Here is a 12742-nt window from a genome sequence, read left to right on the forward strand (position 1 = left end):
TGGATTTGCTTTGGAACCTCAGTAGTATCTTATTAGTGGCCTGCTATGCATATACTTTATGTCAGGTATTAATCTAGGGACCTCATCCATGTAGCCATTTAGCAGCTGTGTGAGTTAGGTAATGTCTCCATGTTACAGGCAAGAAAACAAACTAGAGAAATGACAGAGTCCAGCTCATGTCACCCAGCCAAGAATTGCCAGAGAGCTGGGATTCAGGCTACCTTGGGGATCACAAGAGAGTGCCGTTTCTATTGCCCTACTGCTTGCTTTTGAACAAAACTGGCACAGAAAAAAACAGCCAAAGACCTTCACCACCGCCCCCCAAAAAACCCACGACCCTTGTTGCCTTTGGAGGGACTCTGCAGCCTATAGGTGGCCTGGGGAGACCCTTCTAGACTTGGAGGGTTTTGATGGAGATGGAGAAGTCACTTGAACCCTGCTGGCTGTTGAGACAATTTCATTGGTGTTGGCCCACCTGACAGCGAAACACCTCTAGTGCTTCCACATTCACACATACATACACATTCTGCCTTGGTTTGCTCATCTGTGAAATGGGTATTCTGCTGTGGCTTTGGTCTAGCCTGGAACCTTCTCAAGTTTATCATTTGCCGGTCTAATCGAGAGAGAATTTAAAATGAAAAGGACTTTAGCAAAAGCGCAATCAGGAGCTAACCGTCCTGCCTGTCTCTCCCGCAGACTCGAGCCCGCCGGCGCGCCTGCTGGCCACCCGGCCGTGCTGCGGCCCCGGCCCGGAGCGGCGCCAGGTGCTGGGCGAGGCGCCGCGCTTCCACACGCAGGCCAAGGGCAAGAACGTGCGGCTGGACGGCCACTCGCGCCGGGCCACGCGGCGCAACAGCTTCTGCAACGGCGTCACGTTCACGCAGCGGCCCATCCGGCTGTACGAGCAGGTGCGGCTGCGCCTGGTGGCCGTGCGCCCGGGCTGGAGCGGCGCGCTGCGCTTCGGCTTCACGGCGCACGACCCGTCGCTCATGAGCGCGCAGGACATCCCCAAGTACGCCTGCCCCGACCTGGTCACGCGGCCCGGCTACTGGGCCAAGGCGCTGCCCGAGAACCTGGCGCTGCGCGACACCGTGCTGGCCTACTGGGCCGACCGCCACGGCCGCGTCTTCTACAGCGTCAACGACGGCGAGCCCGTGCTCTTCCACTGCGGCGTGGCCGTGGGCGGCCCGCTCTGGGCGCTCATCGACGTCTATGGCATCACCGACGAGGTGCAGCTCCTCGGTAGGTCGGGGCCTGCCGGCGGCAGAGGTGCCCGTGCGCAGGAGGGGGCTCTAGCGGTCACAGCCGCCGAACCGTGGGCGCACCCGGCCGGGCGTGTGCTGAGCGCTTTCCGCGTCTTAACTCATTTGTTTGTCACAACCACTGGCCGCCCGGTTTACAGAAGAGAACACTGAGGCATGGAGAGGCTAGGCCGTTAGCCACAAAGCCGGGACTGGAACCCGCACGGGTCCAACCGGCCCAGTCTCACTCACTCACTCATTCCTCTTCGCTTCCTTGTTTATTTGCTGTTGTTCATTAACTGGCTCATTTGCACAGGCATTTATTCATTTGCTCACTCCTTCACTCCATTTACTCACACTTCCACTTGCACACTGAGTCGTTCATTTTCTCAGCAGTCAGAGGTGAGCTCTGATCACACCCGCGAGTACCTGCGCTGAGCAGGCAGGGAGCAGTCAGATGGGTCAGACCCCAGGCTGGGTGTGGTGGCTCATGCCTGTAATCCCAGCACTTCGGGAGGCTGAGGCAGGAGGATCGCTTGAGCTCACAAGTTTGAGACCAGCCTGAGCAAGAGTGAGACCCGTCTCTACTAAAAAAAGAAAGAAAGAAAGAAAGAAATTAGCTGGACAACTAAAAATATATATAGAAAAAAAATGAGCTGGGCATGGTGGCGCATGCCTGTAGTCCCAGATACTTGGGAGGCTGAGGCAGGAGGATCACTTGACCTCAAGAGTTTGAGACTAGCTTAAGCAAGAGTAAGACCCTGTCTCTACCAAAAAGAAAGGAAAGAAAGGGGGAAAAAAAAAAACCAGCCGGGCGTAGCAGCGCACACCTATAGTCCCAGCTACCTGGGAGGCTGAGGCAGAAGGATCACTTAGAGCCCAGGAGTTGGAGGTTACAGTGAGCTATAGTGACGTCACTACACTCTACCCAGAGCGACAGAGGGAGACTGTTTCAACAAAAACAAGGCAACTGAACACCCCTCTTCACAACCCCCTACCCCTTAAAAAAAGTTTGAAGAACAGCAAACAGCGGCGCACTGGTAATGGGCTCGGGGTCCTGGGAGGCGGGCGGGAGCCAGCCCTCATGGAGGCGGCGGCGACCGGTGCTGAATCCTGATGTCCAGCACTCGTGAGCGCAGAAGTCTGCTGCCCTCATGGTGAGACTCTTTTTTTTTTTTTTTCCTTTTTTAAAAATTGAGGTAAAATCCACAAAACAGAAAAGTAACCATTTTAAAGTATACAAATGGGTGGCATACAGTTGACAGTCATCACCTTTATCTAGTTCTAAAACATTCCATCGCCCCAAAGGGAAACCCCTACCCACGAAGCAGCCACTCCCTCTCCTCCCCTCCCCCCAGCCCCCGGCAACCGCGGACCCGCTGTCTGTTGGAGACCCTCGCCCTTGGACCTGATAGCACCTCCACCAGCCCAGCCTCAATTTATGGGGGAGTAAACGGACAGCAGGTTTCTCAGCGGGTCTGACCCAGCTCTAAATGGAATTCCCCCGTGATGAAATGCCTCATCTAACGATTGGTGGGTTTTGGCAGATTCAGGCACCTGTCCGTAACCCCAGAGAGTTTCTGCCTTCTCTTCTGAGTCAACTCCCCACTTCCTCAGAGGAAGCCACTGTTCTGATTTTCCACCATAGACTGGGTTTTGCCTGGTTTTGAACGTTATATAAGCGGGATCATACAGTATCTATGCATTCGCATCTGGCTTCTTTCGGCTTAGTGTTTTTTTGAGATGCGTCCACGTCGTTGCTGTATCAGTGGTTTATTCTGCTTATTGCTGAGTGGCAGTCCATGGTGTGGATTGCCGCGGTTTGTATGTCTGAATGTTTGGGCTCTTTCTGGGAAAGTCCTGGCCCGGACTCCTTGCTCTCCTGCACTCCCCCAGTCACCACCCTGCCACTGGGCCAGGAAGGGTCATGCATTTGAGCCGTGCCCCAGCCCCAGGAGCAGGAAGGCAGCAGAACTTCTGTGTGGTCAGGCAGAGAGTTGAATCTCATGGACTTCTGCTATAGACCTGGCTTGCCACTTGCCAGCTGTGTGGCCTTGGCCAGGCAAGGGAACCTCTCTGTTTCAGTTTTTTCATCTGTAAAATGGGTTCATGATAGCACCCACCTTATGGGATTGCTGGCAGGGTTACATGAGATGATATGTGAAAAGAATGCACCACAAGGCCTGGCACAGAGCAGACATTCGAGAAATAACAGCTGAGAAAGAAGAATCTCTCCCTGTCTGCAAGTGGGCTGGAGCACATGTCCAAATACCAGGCTTAGACAGACCAGATTGTGAGTAGCTGCCCACCCTCCAAGCTGGGGCTTTACTTGGGCATTTTAACCGTGTCTCCTCGTGCTCTTTTTCATGAAAGGTTTTGATATTTTACCTTCATGAAATGCAGATTTCTAAAACCTCCTAGGTCTCCCGTCACTCTCTGGGAGCTCTTAATTCCTGTGGAGCAGGGAAGCAATCTCGCCTCATTCACCTGCTCGTAACAGCCACGAAATCACGGCCACTCCATAATCGGCACGAGTAGATTAGGATTTTTTAAAAATACAAATTGGAAGCAGCCTTTGATGACTTAATGAGACTGAAAAAATCTGTGAGGAGGCACGGACTCTTCCCCCACATTTACTTATTCAGTAAAGCCTTACTGAACCCCTAGAATGTTCTAGGGAGGGAGAGGCAGAGTCTGCTGGAACATCAGTACAGCAGGCAGACGTGAGCCTCAGTTTCCTTAAGTGCAGATTATCCCTGAGATTCCTTGATTAATGAGAAGTACCTGGCACAGGTACTACAGCAAAAATGTTCACAAAAATATATAAAAGGGGGAAATGAAATTAGGAATTCCATGTTTGAATAATGAGATGGGTGAATTTCACTACTTTCTTTGTATCTGTGAGCTACCATTCTTAAAAATATATATGTAAAGAGCTTATATTGCTTTTGCTGTCAGCAAGAGCAATAAAGTGATTTTCCTTTCCGAAGGTTATATGAGATAATGGAGGAGAAATTGCTGGCGCGTGATTGAGTCTCAATAAATGTTTCTTTCCTTCCCAGGGGAGCAGCAAGTTGACACTGGTTACATCTGGGTAAAGGGATTATGGATTATTTTTCTTTCTTTTTTTTTTTTCCTTCCCAAGTTAACAATGATTTATAAGTCAGAAAAGAAAAATTATAATAAAAATAAGAAACTAAGCAGTCATGACTTTATATGGTTTTAAGTACATCCTATGTCAGCATAGGATGAGGCAATATGAGAATCTCAGAATTCCTACCAGAAATCTCCTAATTCCTGGGAGAACTTGGCTTCTCGAGGGTGGTGTGCAAGGTACCAAATAGATACATAAAAGGCAGCGGTGTCCATGTTGTTCCTTTCCTTTGCAAGGAGCAAGGAGGTCACGTGGTTCCTTTAGAGCGTCTCAGCGGTGAAATTCCAGAATTGGAAATCCCTGGGACCCCTCCATCTCTCCCCCACAGCAATCAGACCCCACTGGGTAAAGCCCGAAAACCAACAAACAAAAGCAGCCATCTGGGTAGGGTCATCAAATTTAGCAAATAAAATACAGGACACCTAGTTAAATTTGAATTTCAGATAAACAACGAAAATTTTTTAGTACAAGTATTTCCCATGCAATATTTGGGACATATTTATGTGGAAAAAATTTTGTTTATCTGAAATGAAAATGTAAGTGGGCATCCTTTATTTTATCTGGCAACCCTGGCCTGGGCAGCATCCTCTCCATCTTGTGGGACAGGGGTGCACTTTATTTGCCCTAGAACTTGGGCCAAAGTTAAGTCTCAGAAATAAAAAGAGATTCATAGGACTCACATATTTTCTTTTGCCTGGCGGAATTATGTGCACAGCCTGCATCTTCCTGCGTGGGGGCCAGCTGCCCCGAAGAGCACTGCATCTGGGACCCGGGGGGCCTTTTTGAGATAAGAATCCAGGGTTGTGAGCAGGAAAGTGACTGGCCTAGAACCGCCAAGATTGCCAGTGGCAGAGCCGGGACTGGGAGCCACTGTGTCTCTACTCAGTTCTGCTTCTCAGCCTTGGCTGTGTGTTGTCCTCACCTGGAGAGCTCTGAAACCCACTTCCCAGGCTGTCCCCAGACCAGTAAAATCAGAACCTTGGGGGCCAAGCACAGTGGCTCATGCCTGTAATTTCAGCACTTTGGGAGGCCAAGGAAAGAGGATCACTTGAGGCCAGGAATTCCAGACCAGCCTAGACAACACAGCAAGACCTTGTTGTTTTTTTTTTTTCTTTTTTTGAGACAGAGTCTCGCTTTGTTGCCGAGGCTAGAGTGAGTGCCATGACATCAGCCTAGCTCACAGCAACCTCAGACTCCTGGGCTCAAGCAATCCTTCTGCCTCAGCCTCCTGAGTAGCTGGGACTACAGGCATGCGCAACCATGCCCGGCTAATTTTTTCTATATATATTAGTTGGCCAATTAATTTCTATTTATAGTAGAGACGGGGTCTTGCTCTTGATCAGGCTGGTTTTGAACTCCAGACCTTGAGCGATCCTCCTGCCTCAGCCTCCCAGAGTGTTAGTATTACAGGCGGAACCACCACACCCGGCCAAGACCTTGTTTTTACAAAAATATAAACCTTAGCTGAGTATGGTGGCGCATGCCTGTAGTCCCAGCTACTTGGAAGGCTGAGGCAGGAGGATCACTTGAGCCCAGAGTTTGCAGTTGCAGTAAGCTGCAATAGTGCCACTGTACTCCAGCCTGGGGAACGAAGGGAGACGCTGTCTCAAAAAAAAAAAAGAAATCACAGCCTTGAGGTGTGGCTACCAGGCATTTGGATTTCTTAGGGCTCCTCAGGTGGCCCCAGGGTGCAGCCAAGGTCGTGATCAGGATCCTTTTGGATGGGTGTGTATTCGCCTTCTCTCCTCCCTCCTTGCTTGGGAACCTTGGGTGCAGGTTGAGTTCTTCAGATCATCGTTGGACCATGCAAGCCCCATTTCTTGCTTTGTTTGACTTTTTCATTTTATCCTCAATCCCTACTCCTTTTCATGCCTTCCCCTGCCCAGATAGGCACCACTGATGTCTGGCATAATCCCATAAGTATATCTTTTAAAAATATGTAGGTTTGTCTTATATGTAGGTTTGTCTTATATGTTTTCTGTGCATATATGGATGGTATTATGCTAAGGATCTTACTCTGTTTTTCTTTTTTCTTTTTTCATTCACCCCTTTTTAGGATCTATCTGTGCTGTTGCATGTCTCTTTGGCTCCTCGTTGCCTTGTGGCCTCCCCCCTTGGTGGACACCTGGGTTACTGCCACTCCCCCCATCCCCCTCACACACTAGACTGTAGGGGGAATTGTCTCCCAGGGCTGCTCTATGGCTGCTCGTTTAATGGTCTCCGGGCCACAGACCAGGATGGGCTTGCTGTGTCCCAGAGTGGGTCTATCCTTGAGAGCCTTGGACTTCTCTAGATGCTCCTTGTGGCCAAACAGAAGGAGCTGAGCCCAAGAGAATTACTTTCTGCTAAATTTAGCAGTTTCTGGGCCCAGGTGAGGAAGGCTCTGCCAGGCCATGCACGTTTTCTCTGCTCCTCTCCTGGCTCCGGGAGGCATTATGGATTGGATATCTCTTATCCGAAATGCTTGGGACCAGAAGTGTTTCAGAAGTTTTTGGATTTTGGAATATTTGTATTATACTTACCATTTTGGCATCTCTTACCTGAAAATCTGAAATGCTCTAATGAGCATTTCCTTTGAGTGTCATGTCTGCACTCAAAAAGTTTCATTTGGAGCATTTCAGATTTTGGATTGGGGATACTCAACGTGTATCTCCTTCTCCGTAGAAGCCCTTTCCAGGGGCTCTCGAGTTCAGGCCGTGCTGTCCGGAGGCAGCCCCATCCCTCTTCCCAGGCAGCTCAGGAGTGGTCAGTGCCGGCCCCACTGTCCTTCCTCTGCCCAGTGGTGAAAGGCTGGTCAGATTGAACAAGTAATGCCAGCCCCAGGCTATGGCACTGCAGACTGTATTGTCAGAAATCTTTGGCTGCAAGGGACAGAAACCCAGTTCAGTCTCACTTAAGGAAGAAGGGGAATTAATGTCTCATGGGACTGAAAATTCCTGGGAACAGCGACCTTTAAGTCTGGCTTCATGCAAGGGCCCAGAGATCAGCACCTGGAATACTTGTCTGTCTTCGTTTCTTGCTCTGCTGCCTTCTTTGTTGGCTTCATCCTCAGCTGGGCTCCCACTTTGGGGTGGAGGGAAGGCCACCAGCAGCTCCAGTCCCCTGTCCCACCAACCTAAATCCAGCAGCAGGAGAGCTGCTTTCTGTAGGGTCTGCCTGACATCTCAAGACAGCCTCATCCATCTGTCTTGGGTCACATGCCCAGCTCCAAACCCATCTCCGTGGCCAGAGGGATGGGATGAAGTGACTGGCCTGGTCAAGCCTCCCTTTTTTAAGGAAAGGGGAAGTGGGGTGGGGCAGTTCCCCCCAAAGAAAAGTTGGGTGCTGGTACCGGAAGAAGGGGGTGGATTCCAGGCGGCCAGAAACAACAGCCCTGCATAGACCTTGGGAGAGAGTCATTACCCGACTTGACAGTACTGAGACCCCTTGTTACCAATAGTTACTGGGCACCTGGTCTGCACCAGGCACATTGCTGAGACCTTTCAAGGTATCATGTCTTCTGTTCCATACAAGAATCCTATGAGGCAAGAAATAGTATCATCCTCATTTGCAGGCTGGGCATGGATAGATAACTTGCCCAAAGTCACATAACAGTTGGTGGGTCTAGAATCAGTGTATGCTCGTTAGTGTTATGAACAAAGTATTTGATAAAGACTTGAACTTACAGATCTGAATGCAGGGCTCAGAGGTCTGAGTTCACCACTCCAGGCTGCAGGTGAGAAAACTGAGGCCCAGAGAGAGGGACCCAGGGAGGGACTTGCCCAAGGTCTCCCAGCTGATCAGTGGCCATGGTGGAGGGAGGGTTTGCATCCAGGACTCAGGGGGTGCATCGGTGTGGGACCTGTGAGCACCGTGTCACGCAGGGAGGAGCAGCTGTGGCCAACTTCATGCAGAGCCCTGGGGAGCAGCAGAGGGTAATGGCTTTGTGGTTAATGTTTTCTTTCCAAACAGGCCAGGCCAGCTCCCACCTCCCTCCGCAACAGTAAAGCGTTTGCTTGGCAGGGTGCCCTGAAGAGTTGTCCCTTCCCAGTCTGGAGCAAGACCTCTGCTCTGTGGCTGCTGGCCTGACCCACTAAGGGCTCCTGAAGGCCTGTTCTGTGCTAGGCACAGTGCCAAGCACACTGTGATCGCACCATTCCGCCCTACTTAACCCCATAGACCAGTAAGGTAGGGTGAGGGTCCCTAGTTTGCAGGTGGGGAAACTGAGGCCACAGCCAGGACTGCCCAGGGTATGTCTCCCCAAGTCCAGCCTTCTTTGGTTGGCAGAGAGGCCACGTCTGGAAAAGCACGGGCTTGATGGCCCACAGACCTGTGTCCTACCCCGTCATGTTCGGGCAGACAGTCCCTGTCCTCTCTCTTCCATCCCCAACCCCCTCCCTTGGTGCCCACCCCCTCTGCCCCATCACCTGGCTCCTCTTCGTGGACACAGCTCCTGTCATTTGTCCACTTCTCAGTCTCCATCGAGTCATTCCCACAATCACAGAAAGCACTTCCGAGGCATCTGTCTTTTAGGAACGCCCTTGACCAGCCCCGGCCCCAGTGCCATCTCTCTGTCCTCCCTCAGAGCAGTCTGTCTCAAGCGCTGTCTGCAACAGACACCCTCTTCCTCCCGCCCCGCACTGACCTTCAGCCTGCCAGGCCCCAGCCCCCATCTACTCAGCCTCTCACTTGCAGCCCAGGTGACCGCTGCCCACTGCCGGGACGCTGCTCCTCATGGCTCCCGAGCCTGCCCAGCTCCCACCTTCCTCCCGCCTGCCTGGCCGCCCCTCCCTGGCGTGGCCACCATATGTGGGAGCCCCAGGCTTCCACCCGCAGCTCACTCTCCTTTTCACTGTCTTAAAGTGAGCAACACACCACACATATAGGAAAATGTCTAAAACAACTGGAGCGTTCAACAAATTGTCATAAAGCAAGGCTGTTCCTCTTTACTCTTTCCCCAGATGCTCTGAGCCTGTCACTGGGCTCTGAGTCCTACCTCGAAGCCGCTGGCTCCCAAATCCATCTCCCCAGGCCTGACGCCCCTGCCCATCAAGCCCCTCCTGGCTCTGAGAGCCACCGTGCATGACACACTCAGCCCCCTACCTCCTGGTCCCCAGCCACCCCCACTGGCAATAGTGGCACCACCCACTTGGTTGATCAGCCCAGAAACTAGGAGTCATTCTTGAATCTCTTTTCCTTGCCCTGTATCCATTTTGTCAGTGTGTCTTGTCATTTCTGCCACCGGTACGTGGCCCAAATCCATCCTTCATTGACAGGGAAGTGACTGGTGGGTAGGTCCCTGTCTCCAGCTCTCCCTGCCTTCATTTTTTCTTCACACAGAGATGGTTTTTCACACGAAGATGAATTCTCTTAAATTCTGCGTTACTTCCAGCCGCAGATATACTTGACCTAAGAGAGAAAGGGGAGGGGAGGAAAGGCAAGAACCCAGCTCCATCCCAGGCCGAGCCAGACCCTGGAGGTGGCCTGGGGAGCAGCAGGTGGGAGGTCTGGCCCAGCCTCCCTGGGCCTGGCCCGGGGACTGTGGCTGTGTGATGGTGCTCAGTGGGTGTGGGGGGGAGGGGAGCCACGTTAGGCCCATGGAGGCTGAAACTCCCAGGAGGCTGCTGGGCTGAGGCTGAGCCCACGTGCTGGGCAGCTCTAGGAGCTGGACAAGAACAGCCGAATTTGGAGGCAGTATTGCAAGTGTCAAAGGGCCTGGCTCTGGAGTCACAGTCTGGGTTGGAATCCCACTTCTGTCATTCCTAGGCTATGTGACCTTTTAGTAACTGACTCTACCTCTCAGAGTCTCAGTGTTCTCTCACTGTGAAATGTGCCCATTTTACAGAGCCACCGAGGATAGTGGTGAGGCTGGAAGGGGATGATCAGCGTATGCAGTTGCATCTGGCAGGTGGTCAACAACATGGCTGGGTACGCTTTCATCAAGTCCAGAGAGTGGCCTTGGAGACAAGCCACGGGTAGAAGCTGGGTAGTCCCGGTACGCTCCCTTGGTGGCCTCTTGTCGCTGCTGGATTTCTGCCTATCGCTGGCTGCTTTTCCGTGGAAGAAATGCCCCTGGAGCAGTGGATTCTGGAGTGTCCAGCCTAGGCCAGCACTGTGTCATCTTGCCAATGGGGACAAAGCTCCTTGCACAGAGATAGTGAGGAGATGTAGCCTTTTCTGAGGGGCTGCCATGTTCCAGGTACCGGGCACAATGTCACACTCATTATAACCCAACCTTGCAAACACGCCAAGCTTCAGCGCCTGGGACCCTTCACACGTGCTGTCCTCTGTGCCTAGAATGCTCACGCTCCACTGTCACCTGGCCACCCAGGCCTCACCCCTTCACCACCATCAGAGAGGCCTTTTCTGGCTCACCCTTAGGCCTCACTCTGACCAAGTCCCCTTTTGTACACTCTTAGAGAATCTCATCCCTGTCACTCCTCGGCTGAGTAACTCACTTTACCTGAGTCCCCCACTTACCTGCACACGGTGGCCCTTGGGGCACTCACCAGCTCTCTGTAAGATGGCTTCATTAGAGTCTGTGTCTCCCCCTGGCACGGGAGCTCCGTGAACACAGGACCCAGACTGTGTTCCCTCTGCTCGCCCAGTGCCCTGCAGCACTTGGCGCGTGGTGAGTGCGCTGTACATTTTGTTGAATAAATGCTAAAGGAATGATGATGATCATAATTAATGTTTTGAGCACTTAATGCCATGCTCTGTTATACTCTTCATAAAAGTAATTTAACCTCCATAACACGGTGGGGGGGGAGCTTACCACTAACATTCTGTGCAAAGCTGGGGCTTCAAGAGGTGAAATGACTTACCTAAGGTCACATAGCCAGGAAGGGCCAAAACCAGGACTAGAACCCAAGTGTGCCCAGCCCACAGGCCATGCTCTTAATGAGGATGCCGTCCTGAAGGACAGGATCCTGGGTGAGCCACCGGGGCAAGGAGGGGAAGCACTGGGGTTGGGAGCAGAGGCAGAGTGTGTCGGCAAGAGCAGGGCCCAGAGCGGGCAGAGGCCCAGGGCAAACCGAGGCCAGCGCCTTTAAACTTAGCCTGGCAGGGCGACTGTGGGTGTGGCAGGGAGCTCTGAGAAAAGTGTGTTATACCAAGAGATTCTCAGAAACATCCACTTGTCTAAAATGCCTTTTCAAAAAAGGGCTAGTTTTATTCTACCTTTGTACATACTTTGTTCCTGATTACAAAATCAGTATATGTTTGTTAGAGAAAAATGAGACAACCAGAAAACTATAAAGAAGCAAATTTCCACCCAGAAATAAACACTCCCACATTTTTTAGGTATTTCCTTCCTATATTTTTCCTATGCATCCTATGCACACATTTCCAACAAAAGTAGAATCAAACCATTTGTTCAGTTTTGCATCCTCTTTTGTTCATTTAATGTTTTATCAAGAACATTTTCCCATATTGTTAAATATTAATTAAAAACTTGATTTCTAAAAATAGTTATTGATGTTTTTCTGATAAAAATGTGTAATGTACATGTTTACTGTAGGAAAATCGGGTAATACAGAAAAAGCTTCTAAAGTCCTTCATAGTCTCACCCCTGGGAGACAATTACCATTAACATTTTCTTACATTACTCTCCAGCACTTGATTTCTTTTTTTTTTTTTTTTTTTTTTTTTTTGAGACAGAGTCTCGCTTTGTTGCCCAGCCTAGAGTGAGTGCCGTGGTGTCAGCCTAGCTCACAGCAACCTCAAACTCCTGGGCTCAAGTGATCCTCCTGCCTCAGCCTCCCGAGTAGCTGGGACTACAGGCATGCGCCACCATGCCCGGCTAATTTTTTCTATATATACTAGTTGGCCAATTAATTTCTTTCTATTTATAGTAGAGATGGGGTCTCACTCTTGCTCAGGCTGGTTTCGAACTCCTGACCTCGAGCAATCCACCTGCCTCGGCCTCCCAGAGTGCTAGGATTACAGGCGTGAGCCACCGCGCCCGGCCACTTGATTTCTTATGTACATAAATAAAACGATACAGACACATAAACACACGCATACACTTTTTTTAAAAGAACCAAACTGAAAATGCAGTTCTTTCCTCAAGCTGTGGGGAAGCATCGTCTAAAGCAAAGCACACACGCTCGATGCCCCTAGAGCCCCAGCAAGTAGCTGAGCCGGTGAAGAGGGCCACCTCGGGCCATCGGGAAGGACAGCTCAAACCACCTCAGTAAGAGGGCAAGCTTTCGCCCACTGTGGCCATGCTCGAGTTCAGGCCCTGTTAGCAGACTTCATTTCCCAAGAGAAGCTATAAATCCAGTTGAAGTGAAAGGTGTCCGGGGTGGAGGGGGGTATATCGGACTCTCACAGGGCCTAGGGCACACAATTTGAAAAAGCACGTTCA

At 51.1% G+C, this 12742-nt stretch overlaps 1 protein-coding gene across 2 annotated transcripts in view; it reads left to right on the forward strand.

The window, feature by feature from the left end:
* The window catches only part of NEURL1B (neuralized E3 ubiquitin protein ligase 1B), a 42066-nt gene that overhangs the window by 19493 nt on the left and 9831 nt on the right, over positions 1 to 12742 (forward strand). For both annotated transcript variants that reach the window (XM_012765498.3, XM_075996290.1), the window contains exon 2: positions 697 to 1242. In XM_012765498.3, the coding sequence (XP_012620952.3) occupies positions 697 to 1242 (546 nt within the window). The remainder of the gene's footprint in view (positions 1 to 696; positions 1243 to 12742) is intronic.

The sequence above is a fragment of the Microcebus murinus genome, chromosome 21, assembly GCF_040939455.1.
Source record: "Microcebus murinus isolate Inina chromosome 21, M.murinus_Inina_mat1.0, whole genome shotgun sequence".
Lineage (NCBI taxonomy): Eukaryota > Metazoa > Chordata > Mammalia > Primates > Cheirogaleidae > Microcebus > Microcebus murinus.